Here is a 12,437-nt window from a genome sequence, read left to right as displayed (position 1 = left end):
TGAAGACTTTTGAAAAACAGAAAACGGTTTTGCAAATGATTGAAGAATAAAGCTTTTAATGCTGAAAAGATTTGCAAAGTATTTTCAATGAATGCTCTTTCAAAGTCTTGCAATAAATGAAAAATGAAGTGGCTATTTATAGAGAAAGGTAGTGTGTAAGAGAAGGATCTTAACACTACATTAATCTAATATCCACAAGTTTGTAGTATGCATTTTCATTTAAAAAATATAAAAGAACAATCAGGTTTGAGAGGCTCAAGGTGGCTGTGTTTTTCCAAAGAGAAGGAGTGTTTTCCATAAAATATGGGAACTCACAATTTTGCCACAAATGGAAAAAGCATAAGACCCATTTTTAGCATGAAAAACAACTTGCACAAATGGGATTGACATCTTTTAAATTATTGTGCAAGCATATTCTTTTTGTTCTTTTTGTTCTTCAGTTTTGAAATAATGTTCCTCTTGAATATAGAAAAACTTTTTAAAGAATTTCAAACACTTGTGAATTTTCCCGAAAATTTCTCCATTCGTTAGTACCAAAAACCATGGTGCAACAGTCACAGGAACTGTTGCACGGTTTTGCCATAACTTATGCGTAAAAAAGAATATGTTGAACTACCTCGTTTACAACATTTGTTCTAGACTATGGGCATGCTTGACTTGTTCTTCATCCTGATCATCTTTGAACTTCTTTGATCTATCATTGGATGCTTCAATTTGCTAAGCATTAAACTAAGAGGCAAACGATTAAATCATAATGAAACTTGGCATCATCAACCAAGTGTGTTCTAACAGAGAGAAACTATTTTGAGTTTTTGGACCAGTACAGACCGGAGAGCAAACCTCAATAAATTCCAAATCAAAAGACCGGACCGAGATGAGGTAGATCCGGGTCAGTTTGAACCGTCCTGTCCTAGCCTCGGCCGAATTATGGACAGTCCTAGAGTAGGGCACATTCTTGTGGCTATACGCCTATACTAATACTTATGTGGTGCAGACTGCAGACCATATACCATTACGGCATTACCCTTGGCAATAAAGGCACACTAATACGAGTATTATCATGGGACATATATATACAAGTCCTTGTGCATGGCAATATCCACTTTTCCGATAAACAAAGTATCACTAAACAGTTATTTTCCAAGGACAAGAGCCATTACCTGATCAATTGGTCTCCCTTGTGACGGGTTACCATTTGTGACGGATATTTTGTGAGATAAAATGGTAACAAAATGGGTTAGTGGAGAAAGAGGACCACATAAATAGTGTTGCAGAGAGAGAAAAAGTGGATATATTGTGAGGTAAAATGGTATCCGTCACAAGTTTGTGACGGATATGTCATGTCTTCAATGAGAATTTGTGTTACCTGATAGTGTATGCATTCTGGATTTCACTTTCTTGGGTTTCTTGTCAGAGTTGTCACTTTCTTTTGTTTTTTAATAGGAATCTATTTTTGAAATAATGGTCAAAAATAAAATATTTGTTGTTTTGAGTCGGTTTTGAAAATATTTGTCAAAATGGTGTCCACGTAGGCTCGGGATTCCTGGACCTAAAACACGCAACTACCAATGACGTGTTTATAATGAGTAGGGAAAGAAACTTCATTAAAAAATGGACTAAAACAAACACGCCATTGGGAAAGGCGGGTGTCGGAGGGGAAACACACCACCCCCTATGGCGTGTCTTATGTGAATTTTGTTTTTTTTTTATTCTTAAGTTCAGTCAGTTGAGGAAAAAATTGTTGTAAAGACACGCCACTGCTAATGGCGTGTTTCCTTCACAAAACATGCCATTAGTAGTGGCGTGTTTCAGGCCTAGAAATCCCGAACCTACGTGGACACCATTTTGACAAATATTTTCAAAACCGACCCAAAACAACAAATATATTATTTTTGACCATTATTTCAAAAATGGACTCTTTCAATAGAGCATCATACTTTTCCAACAACCTTTCTTTGTCTTTTTTCAAGTCCAGCAAATCATATGCATCAACAACCTTATGCACTATTGACTTATCAGGGGGCTTACGACCAAAAGCCTCAAGGCGCTTAAAAAGCTGCAAAGTAGAGATTAGGAACGTTAAACAAGCGTCCCCCTATATACTAAGAGAATAAAACTTCCAAAATTTTTCCTTTAAAAGGCATCAAGTTAAATAAGGAAACAAAAATACTTCTTTCTTTAAATTATTATCATTTCATCAATACTTCCTCCATTCAACTCCATTCTACCACTTTATTTTATCACGTTTGCCAACACGTGTTTTACGCGGTAAATATCGTTAGCTACGTATTTACAAAAATTATAAAAGTTAAGATATTTTTAATGTACTCGTAAAGATGAATCAAACAAGATCCCACATGAATATATTTTCACTTATGTATTAAGCGAAAATTAAAATTGAATGTTTATTTGTGAATAGTGTAGAAAATTAAAAGTGGTAGAGTGGAGTTGAATGGAGGAAGTATATAATAATCTTTTAATCAAAAAATAATATTTTCTTTAAAATCTAAATTTTAATATTTTAATTAAAATAAGATAAATTCACTATAATTTTATAAACTGTAAATTTATAAATTTTTATTATGTATTATTATACTCCCTCCTATTCTATGTATTCTTCCCTATTTCCTAAAACGGATTATTCAGATTTTCTTCCCATTTCTTATTTTGGAAACTTTTACTCTTATTATATTCATTTCTCTCTCCTATCACCAAACCCCACCCAACACTTTTACTCCTATTTTATTACTTTTCTTAAAGTTTTGGCCCCACCATTCCTTATTTAACTCATAATTATTCATCTTTCTCTCCAATTATTAAACCCACCCAACTTTTTACTCTTATTTTATTACTCTCCTTAATTCCCGTGCACATAAACAATGGGAAGAATACATAGAATTGGAGGGAGTATATTAGAGAATGACTTGACACATATTGTATAAAACAAACTAAAACATTAAACTGATATTATTAGCTTCGTTAAAAAAAAAAATCATTAACATAATTTGAGAAAAATTATTATTTGTAATCATTCGTTTTATGTTAAAGAAAAAAAATCATTAAATATATTTTATAACTTTACTAAATTATCTTGATTAGTTCATAGTTCATTTTTTCCTTATATCGAAATACAATGGGGTATGTGACAAATTAATGACGTATCAATTTAAAATATTTAAATAATAACTAAAAACAAAACCTCTATATATACCGCAAATGTGCGGGATCTCGGGATCTACACTAGTCATATAAGAATGATATAACTTATGAAAAATATAGGATCTACTCAAGTCTCAAGCCCATGTTTTCAAAAGTGGAAACTCAAACTTGCATAATCTTTCCACGGAAAACCACTGGAAATGGAGGGGAAATAAAAGAAGAATAAAAGAAATACATACAAAAAAAGACTTAAACCATGATAAGTAAACTTTGACATCATTACCCCAATGCCTGGAGAGGCTCCCACAAATAGCGGGGTAAGAGGGGTTGGATGTACAGGGTTTTTCACTTGTAACAGCAAAGATATTATTTCCAAGTGACCCTGTTAATTGAAAAATGGGACGACTGGACGACCATGTGCTACTTCATTAAAGGATGGACAAAGGGTTCGTAGAGACATTTTGATTCAGTCCACTATATTCCAGGCACTAAAGTTCTTAATCATTGACTCCAAAAATGGACTTCAAGTCAAAGATAGTCAAAACTCTTCAAAACTCAAAGCTAAGCATCAGTCTCTTCATCCCAAAACGATTAACAGTTCCATTGAGGTCCAGTTTTCATTAAATGAGTGGAACTAGCCAACCCTTGATACCCATCTTCACCCCAGGTGAAATGGTACTCTTGTCTGCCCCTTCCAATTGATGTTATTGATAGATGGTGATATAGCTAGATTATAATTGCAATAACCTACTATAACAAGTCACCAATGAATATGGGACAAACAAATTGTAATAATGATCACTGGTCTTGGGACGATGGAAATTAGTAAATATAGTTATATGAAACGAGATGATTTCATAACACGAGAAAACATTATATTATGAACATAACACATGCTGGTGACCATAAGAATAAATGTGATGGAATTACAAACAATCTTCAGTTTCATTCAAAAATAATTTTACTCGAGGAAAAACAAAAAGAGAGAGATTTTAAGAAAACTTTTGGATGTTTGCAACAGCAACAGATGAGTTTCCAGAGAAGTGTGGTTTCTGCCAGCCCCCTAGTAAGTAGTAACTGATGCACTGGAACTTGTTCATAACATTGCAGAGTCCTGGCGCCCTTCAAGCGGGTTATCAGGCAGAATTCAGAAAGTGAATAAAGGTTCCTATTTTCACTAACTTCTTTGTCTCCCCTTCGTGAAGTATTAGATGGGCCAAATGAACTCTTCTAATGATGTAAAGAAGTCATTTGACTCATTTCTGATCCGTAGGTGATCATAGTTAACTTCTTGATTTCAAAGACTCAAACCCATGATAGAATTAGCTATCTTTTCAACTTGTATGAGGTGACACAAAAGTTAGTGATTTAGGGAAATGAGAGAGCGTACTAGTGACTAGTGAGAAGATCTACTATATAAGGAACACAATGAAGAATACAGACATGGAGAATCAACATAAACATGCTGCAATCAGCCCAAAAATGAAATCGATAAGTCTATGAAGACAATAAACACACTACAACAACAACCTGAACTTAGTAGACATCTCTATAAAATGTTTCATACCAATCCCCCTAAGCATCAATACCAAGTGGTGAAATTTGCTTGTATATGAAATATTCCAACATTACATAACAAACATGGCCCATACTGGTAAGACACCATTACTCTATGCTTCAAGAGCTCCTGCAAATGACAAGATCAAGGGAGGTCGAACATATGCAACCTTACTCTTGTGTATAACAACAAAGAGAAATTGTTCTAAATGACCCATGATAAAATTGTATTTAGATTAGCATCGAATGCCTCTTACATCACAACAAATAGAAACGCAACCAATGTAGTAAACCTTTTTGCTTCATTCTATAGTAATTTGAACCAAAGAATAGTGATTATTTGGCTCCATTGGAAATGGAAACTAGAAATGGCCCATACTAAATAACGAAAATGAATGAAAACAGATCAGCAGGAAAAATCTAAACCGGCAGCTTAATGAAATGGTGTGGAAGGAGGGAAATTACCTTGACAATATGGTCCAACATAGCGTTTCGCAAATAAACAGAAATCATGAGATGGCAAGCTTGCCATGGTACTGAATGCAGATCATTACCCATATTTTTCATCCAAAAATTATGAGCTTCATCGGCTCTGTGATCCTTGTCTAAAGCCAGTATAAGCTGCTGGTATGTTCCCATGGTGTTGCCTTGACCTTTACTTAACATCCATTTTATAACCTTCAAAACCAGAAACTGGCCTCGTGAGATATGTGTCAAACCAATGGCATGCATCAACAACAACAACATACACAAGCAACATTATGCTGTGCCTCAATGATTACACCTATGGCAGTGAGTCAAGTTAGTCAACGACCTTAGCCACAAAGGTTTTCGACTTTTTGGACGACCCACAGTCAAAAGCTCTGGTTTAAATATTAAGCATTTAAGCCAAAGATTCGCAATTCTTTGACTTTGGAGTACAATGGAAGTAATAATTTGAAAGTTGGCTCCTTAGCACAAAGATCCTCCCTATTAATGATGTGAAACAAAAACGCCAGATGAAAGAAGAGATACCTCATCCTTCAGATTATTATTTAGCCAGAAATAACAAAATGAAGGGAAATGGAACCGCATTAAGAGCACCGGATTCATACATAATGCATGCTATAATTCAAAAATTAAAGTGGAAGTGATACGCGAGCGGAAATAAAACGGTTAAATAACGAACACGAATGCGGGATGTTTGTCTCGCACTAACCAACGGTAATTGGTAACGAATTGTAACAGATATTTGAATCGAATTTCGCCTAAAAATCGGTTCAATGTTTGCTCAATACCAAAGACCTATTTAGTATCGAACGGGACTTGAAGTACGTTCTCAAGTCAGGGGTTTTGATCAAAACTTTGATCGTTTTCTGAATTTATTATTAATCTGTGAACCAACTTGATAGATAAAACAACCTCCCTATTTATAGTCTAAACGTAATTATTAAGAGTAGGACAACTAACTTGACCCAACCTCTAACTGATCATCTATTAAACTCCTACAGGCATCACAATTGCCTCTTATTAGTTCCTAATATTTATCTTAGACCCTAATAATTATATCCTAAATCATAATAATAATTAATTAATTAATCCTAACAATAATCTGCTGCAATAGTACCAACGACCAGCATGCTGACACCACTGCCCATGTTACTAGCAACAACCATCGAACCGAGCATCGAACCTGTTTCTTGTTCTCTCGAGCTTGTACCTTGCACATCTCGCACATCCAAGCTAATATCCGTCTCTGCATCACTCATTAGCGTATCATCCTCTCCTCCTTTGAACGGAATTGACCTCAATTCCGATATGCCATCATCATCCAAGTATGGCGCCAAGTCCCCAACATTAAAAGTAGCGTGAACTCCATAGTCCCCCGGAAGTTCGATCTTATAAGCGTTGTCATTGACTCGGTTTATCACTTTATAAGGACCCTTTGCTCTTGGCATTAGTTTATTTTTCCTCTTGCTTTGAAAACGTTCACCTCCTAAATGTAACCAAACTAAATCACCTGGGGCAAAAATGCGTGGTCTGCGATGTCGATTAGCACGTCGTTTATATGCTTCTTTCACCTTTTCTATACGAGCTTTCACCTGATCATGTAATCGTCTCATGGCTTGCAACTTAGCTTCTGCATCATCATGCACCAGTTCCTCACGTGGCATAGGCAATAAATCAATCGGCAAATATGGGTTTATGCCATACACAACCTCAAACGGAGAACGACCAGTAGCAAATGTAGGCGACCTATTGTATGTAAATTCGGCGTGTGCGAGCTTCTGATCCCAGTCCTTTTGTGCTTTGTTAACCAGTCCCCGCAAGATCGTTCCCAAGATACGATTGGTTACTTCCGTCTAACCGTCTGTTTGAGGATGGTGTGACGTACTAAACAACAATTTCGTGCCCACCTTCCTCCAAAGCGTATTCCAGAAATAGCTCAAAAATTTAACATCTCGATCTGACACTATTATCTTTGGAATTCCGTGTAACCTCACAATTTCCCGATAGTATAAATCTGCGACATTACTAGCATCATCGGTCTTGTGGCAAGCTAAAAAGTGAGCCATTTTGGAAAAACGGTCTACCACTACCATAATTGCGTCCTTGCCCCGTTGTGTGCGGGGTAAAGCAATTATAAAGTCCATTGACACATCTTCCCAAGGACGGGTAGGTACGGGCAGCGGTGTATATTCGCCTGGCCTAAAAATACTCTTTGCAAGGTGACACGTAACGCATCGACTCACTATCGTCTGGATATTCCCTTGCATTCGCGGCCAATAAAAATGCTCTCGCAATACTTCTAAAGTTTTCTGAACTCCGAAGTGCCCCGCAAGTCCCCCACCGTGTGCTTCCCGGACCAACAGCTCACGCACAGGATGTTTAGGAACACAAAGCTTATTACCCTTGAACAAATATCCATCTTGCAGCACAAAATCCTGCTTGGTACCTGTCTTACAAGCTGCATAAATTTCCCCGAAATCACCGTCATCAGCGTAATAATTTTTTAACACTTCAAATCCTAACAATCGAATTCCCAACACAGTGATCAGCGAATAGCGCCTTGTTAAAGCGTCGGCGACCACATTACTCTTTCCCGCCTTATATTTTGATGAAAAATTAAAAGACTGGAGAAATTCGACCCATTTGGCATGACGCGGATTTAGCTTCTGTTGCCCATGGATGTACTTCAATGATTCGTGATCCGAGTGCAAAATAAAATGGTTAGGACGGAGATAATGACTCCAATGATCAAGAGCTCGAACAATCGCATAAAATTCCTTATCGTAAGTGGAGTAATTGCACCTCGCTCCTCCTAATTTTTCTGAGAAAAATGCTATGGGACGACCTGATTGCAACAAAACTGCCCCAATACCGACCCCACTTGCATCACACTCGACCTCGAATGGCATAGAAAAATTGGGCAAGGCAAGAATCGAAGCTTCACATAATTTCTGCTTGATTAATTTGAACGCTTCAGCTGCTTCCTTAGACCAATTAAATGGACCCTTCTTCAAGCATTCCGTGATAGGAAACATAACGGAACTGAAATCCCTAATAAAGCGACGATAGAAAGACGCTAAACCATGAAAAGAACGTACCGCCGTGACGGATTGTGGTGTGGGCCAAGACCGGATTGCTTCTACCTTAGAGTGATCCACTGACACTCCTTCTTTGGACACAACATAGCCTAGAAATACGACCTCATCCACCATGAATGAGCATTTCTCGATTTTACCGTACAGTTTCTGGTCTCTAAGCCTTTCAAACACCCGCCTGAGATGGGTCAAGTGATCTTCAATGCTTTTACTGTATATTAAAATATCATCCAAATATACAACCACAAAATGACCAAGAAACGGCTTCAACACCTCATTCATTAATCGCATAAAAGTACTTGGGGCGTTAGTAAGACCAAAAGGCATAACTAACCACTCATACAGACCATGTTTTGTTTTAAATGCCGTTTTCCACTCATCCCCTTCCCGCATCCGAATTTGATGATATCCACTCCTCAAATCTATTTTGGAAAATATAACAGAGCCATATAGTTCATCGAGCATGTCATCTAACCTGGGAATCGGAAACCGGTATTTAATTGTAATGTTGTTCACCGCGCGGCTGTCTATACACATTCTCTATGATCCGTCTTTCTTTGGAACCAACAAGGTTGGAACCGCGCGCGGACTTAAACTTTCCTGGATATAACCCCGCTCCATCAGTTCCTCTATTTGTCGTTGTATTTCCTTAGTTTCCTCCGGATTACTACGATAAGCTGCTTTGTTGGGTATCGGGGCGCCAGGAACTAAATCAATCTGATGTTCGATACCACAAAAAGGAGGTAAATCTGGCGGCAAGTCATCTGGAAATACATCCGCAAATTCCTTTAACAGCCCCTTCAATCGTTCATCCACTTCTAACTTCCCTTGTGCATGTGCCTGCCCTTTGGCAATTAATATAAATAATTGCTCCCCACTATTTAAGTGCTGCTCAACCTCACGCCTACTAGCAAATATAGAAAGGTTTGGCCTTTTCCCTTTGACAGATTGCATTTTCCGGATAGCTTCGGGCGACATAGGTTTAAGAACGACATTCCTGCCCTTTGACAATAAAACATATTCATTGCTCCTTCCCTTGTGAACCACATCTCGGTCAAATTGCGAAGGTCGACCCAACAAGATGTGACATGCATCCATGGGAATTACGTCACAAATTACTTCGTCCTGATAAGGCCCCATAGAAAAATCCACCTGAGCTTGCCTTGTAACTTTTACCTTATTTCCATCGTCAAGCCAATGCAGGTCATACGGTCTGGGATGGGCTGTAGTTTTTAATGCTAATTTACTTACCAGATCGGAAGATGCGACATTAGTACAACTTCCCCCTGTCGATAATGACACTGCACCATTTGTCTCCAATCTGGCACTTTGTATGGAAAATTTGGGCCCTCTGTTCGTTCTTTATGGGTTCATTCAAAGCTTGCAAAGTGCGGCATAAAACTAGAGTTGTGTCATAGATAGGTGCGTCATACGTAACGAACTCCTCTTCCTCAATTTCTTTTTCTTCATCTCCTGTGACAAACAAACCCTTATCTTCAATGCATGTATCATAAAGCTTGTCCCTAATTGCCATGACCTCCCTCAGAGTTATGTTTCTTTTATTGGGACAGGAACTTTGTAAGTGTCCAAATCCCTGACATTTGAAACAACGTACCTTAGACAAGTTACGCTCCTTTGGATCGATAATTTGCTTACCGTCAGTGGGACTGGTTTGTAAGGTAGCTGGTTTCGAGGGTGTGCTCGAACTAGCACCTGTTGCCTTGGGAGCCTCGGGTTTGGACCAAGTTGAAGGCTTGGAATAGTTCTTAACCGATGAACGATTAACCTTTTGTTGTCCCTCTACCTTCAAACACAGATTACATAGCATATCAAACGAAACATACTATTGTAGGTCAACAACCTTTGCTATGTTTTGGTTCAATCCCCGACAGAAGCGAGCCATCTTCTGCTCTTCTTGTTCCTCAATTTCACTCATCAAATTTAATTTCTCAAATTCCGCGATGTACTCAGCTATGCTTCTGGTTCCTTGCATCAATAATGCCACCTTACGATACAACTCCAATTTTTGTGTTTTAGGCACATATCGCTTCCTCAATTTCCGCTTGAGAGTTTCCCAAGACGTGATTTTTTCCTTGCCCTCTCGTGCACGCTCGGATTTCAGGTTCTCGTACCATAATGAAGCGTTTTTGCTCAACTTCAATATGGCATACTTGCAACTCTTTTCATCAGACAAATCTTTAAATTCGAACATACGTTCGATCTTTCTTTCCCACTCCAGGTAATCCTCTGGTTCCGTGCCTCCTTCAAACTCGGGCAACTCTGTAATCTTGAATTCGTCCACTGGTCGTGGTGGTTTTCCACGCCTTGGCTGCCAACGCGGATTGGCCTCATGAAAATTTTCCAATGCCCTACGAAGGGTATTCATAAACTCGGGATTACTATAATCCATACCGATAAAGGATCAAGAGCCGAAGCTCTGATACCACTAATGATACGCGAGCGGAAGTAAAACGGTTAAATAACGAACACGAATGCGGGACGTTTGTCTCGCACTAACCAACGGTAATTGGTAACGAATTGTAACAGATATTTGAATTGAATTTCGCCTAAAAATCGGTTCAATGTTTGCTCAATACCAAAGACCTATTTAGTATCGAACGGCACTTGAAGTACGTTCTCAAGTCAGGGATTTTGATCAAAACTTTGATCGTTTTCTGAATTTATTATTAATCTCTGAACCAACTTGATAGATAAAACAACCTCCCTATTTATAGTACGCTAAACGTAATTTATTAAGAGTAGGACAACTAACTTGATCCAACCTCTAACTGATCATCTAATAAACTCCTACAGGCATCACAATTGCCTCTTATTAGTTCCTAATATTTTTCTTAGACCCTAATAATTATATCCTAAATCATAATAATAATTAATTAATTAATCCTAACAATAATCTGCTGCAATAGTACCAACGACCAGCATACTGACACCACTGCCCATGTTATTAGCAACAACCATCGAACCGAGCATCGAACCTGTTTCTTGTTCTCTCGAGCTTGTACCTTGCACATCCCGCACATCCAAGCTAATATCCGTCTCTGCATCACTCATTAGCGTATCAGGAAGGCTCATGAAAGGCTCTGCTACCAGATATGATTGTCAGATAAGGAAAAATATATTATAAATTTTAAAAAAGTAGAATCAAGGAAGTAAGAAACAATCTCAAACCAACTACCTCGACAACTTTGTAGTAACCCTTACTCCCTTTCCCTTGCCACATACTTTCTTTCATAACAAAAAAATAATTAAATCTCGAAAGAACAAGGGCATCTAGACAACATACGGAATACTCTCAAGATAAAGGAAGCAAGTTATATGAAACGGTTTTGCTGGCAGACTTTCTCAGGAAATTCAAACAAAAACGTCATGATCATGGATTTCTCACACCTACACAGCATCAGCATTACCTCTGAAAATGGAAGCAGATATAGCTAAACTTCATAACACAAATACAAACAAGTGCTTCATAAATTATAGTAATTGGTATGGGTATTTGTCTTCCAACTTATATCAAGTTCAAGCAAATGTGAGTATACAATCAGGAATACAACACTCAGAAACGAAACGATACCTGCACAACTCTATGCCACTGCTGCTCCCTCTCTAGAGTAAGCAAAACATTCTTAAGGGCGGCAATTGGAAAATTCTGTTCCCATGCGACATAAGTGTCTAGCGCACCATAGATATCATCTTTACTATCTCCCGGCTCTAAAAGTTGTGATTAAAGTAAAATTGAATATGCTCAAACATAATGAGTTTGACGGAAAAGAATAGTAGGAAGAGTGGTATATAAAACACAGAGTTTTGATGAGAAGGGTAGTCTTCTATTTTCTGGAAAGCTTGTGATCAACAGGTTTGGGTATTTCATTTCTTATTATTGCGGCGTTCTAGTTTGCACCCACTTTTGATCCTTTATATTGTTGGACTGCACAAATTGCTAAAGTGAGCAAGAAGAATGAAATTGGAATAACATCTATACTAGGTTGTTTAGAGGTCCACTACCGCGGTAACAATTACCTCCCTTTCGAACACGACATGAATAAATCAGAACAAAATAAAAGAGGAAAATAGGAAAATCGAGTAAAACCCGAATCAATGTTGGTGTTAGTGTTGGTG

The 12,437-nt window shown here is 37.9% G+C and overlaps 1 protein-coding gene and 1 long non-coding RNA gene across 2 annotated transcripts in view; both read right to left on the bottom strand.

Annotated features, from left to right (window-relative positions):
- LOC141630053 (uncharacterized) overlaps positions 1-1,437 on the bottom strand; it is a 108,856-nt gene extending 107,419 nt beyond the window's left edge. Inside the window, exon 1 of the long non-coding RNA XR_012537417.1 lies at positions 1,367-1,437. This is a non-coding gene — a long non-coding RNA (uncharacterized LOC141630053). The remainder of the gene's footprint in view (positions 1-1,366) is intronic.
- Positions 1,438-1,858: 421 nt separating this feature from the next.
- Positions 1,859-12,033, bottom strand: LOC141627569 (pentatricopeptide repeat-containing protein At4g21190-like; the record flags this gene model as incomplete). The annotated part of the gene is made up of 3 exons (XM_074440808.1): positions 1,859-2,056; positions 5,182-5,394; positions 11,893-12,033. Coding segments are annotated over 3 exons (552 nt in total), but the record flags the coding sequence as incomplete, so codon positions are not given.
- Between the last annotated feature and the right edge of the window lie 404 nt (positions 12,034-12,437).

Source organism: Silene latifolia, chromosome Y (genome assembly GCF_048544455.1).
Source record: "Silene latifolia isolate original U9 population chromosome Y, ASM4854445v1, whole genome shotgun sequence".
Taxonomy (NCBI): Eukaryota; Viridiplantae; Streptophyta; class Magnoliopsida; order Caryophyllales; family Caryophyllaceae; genus Silene; species Silene latifolia.
This window is presented reverse-complemented; position numbering and strand designations above follow the sequence as displayed.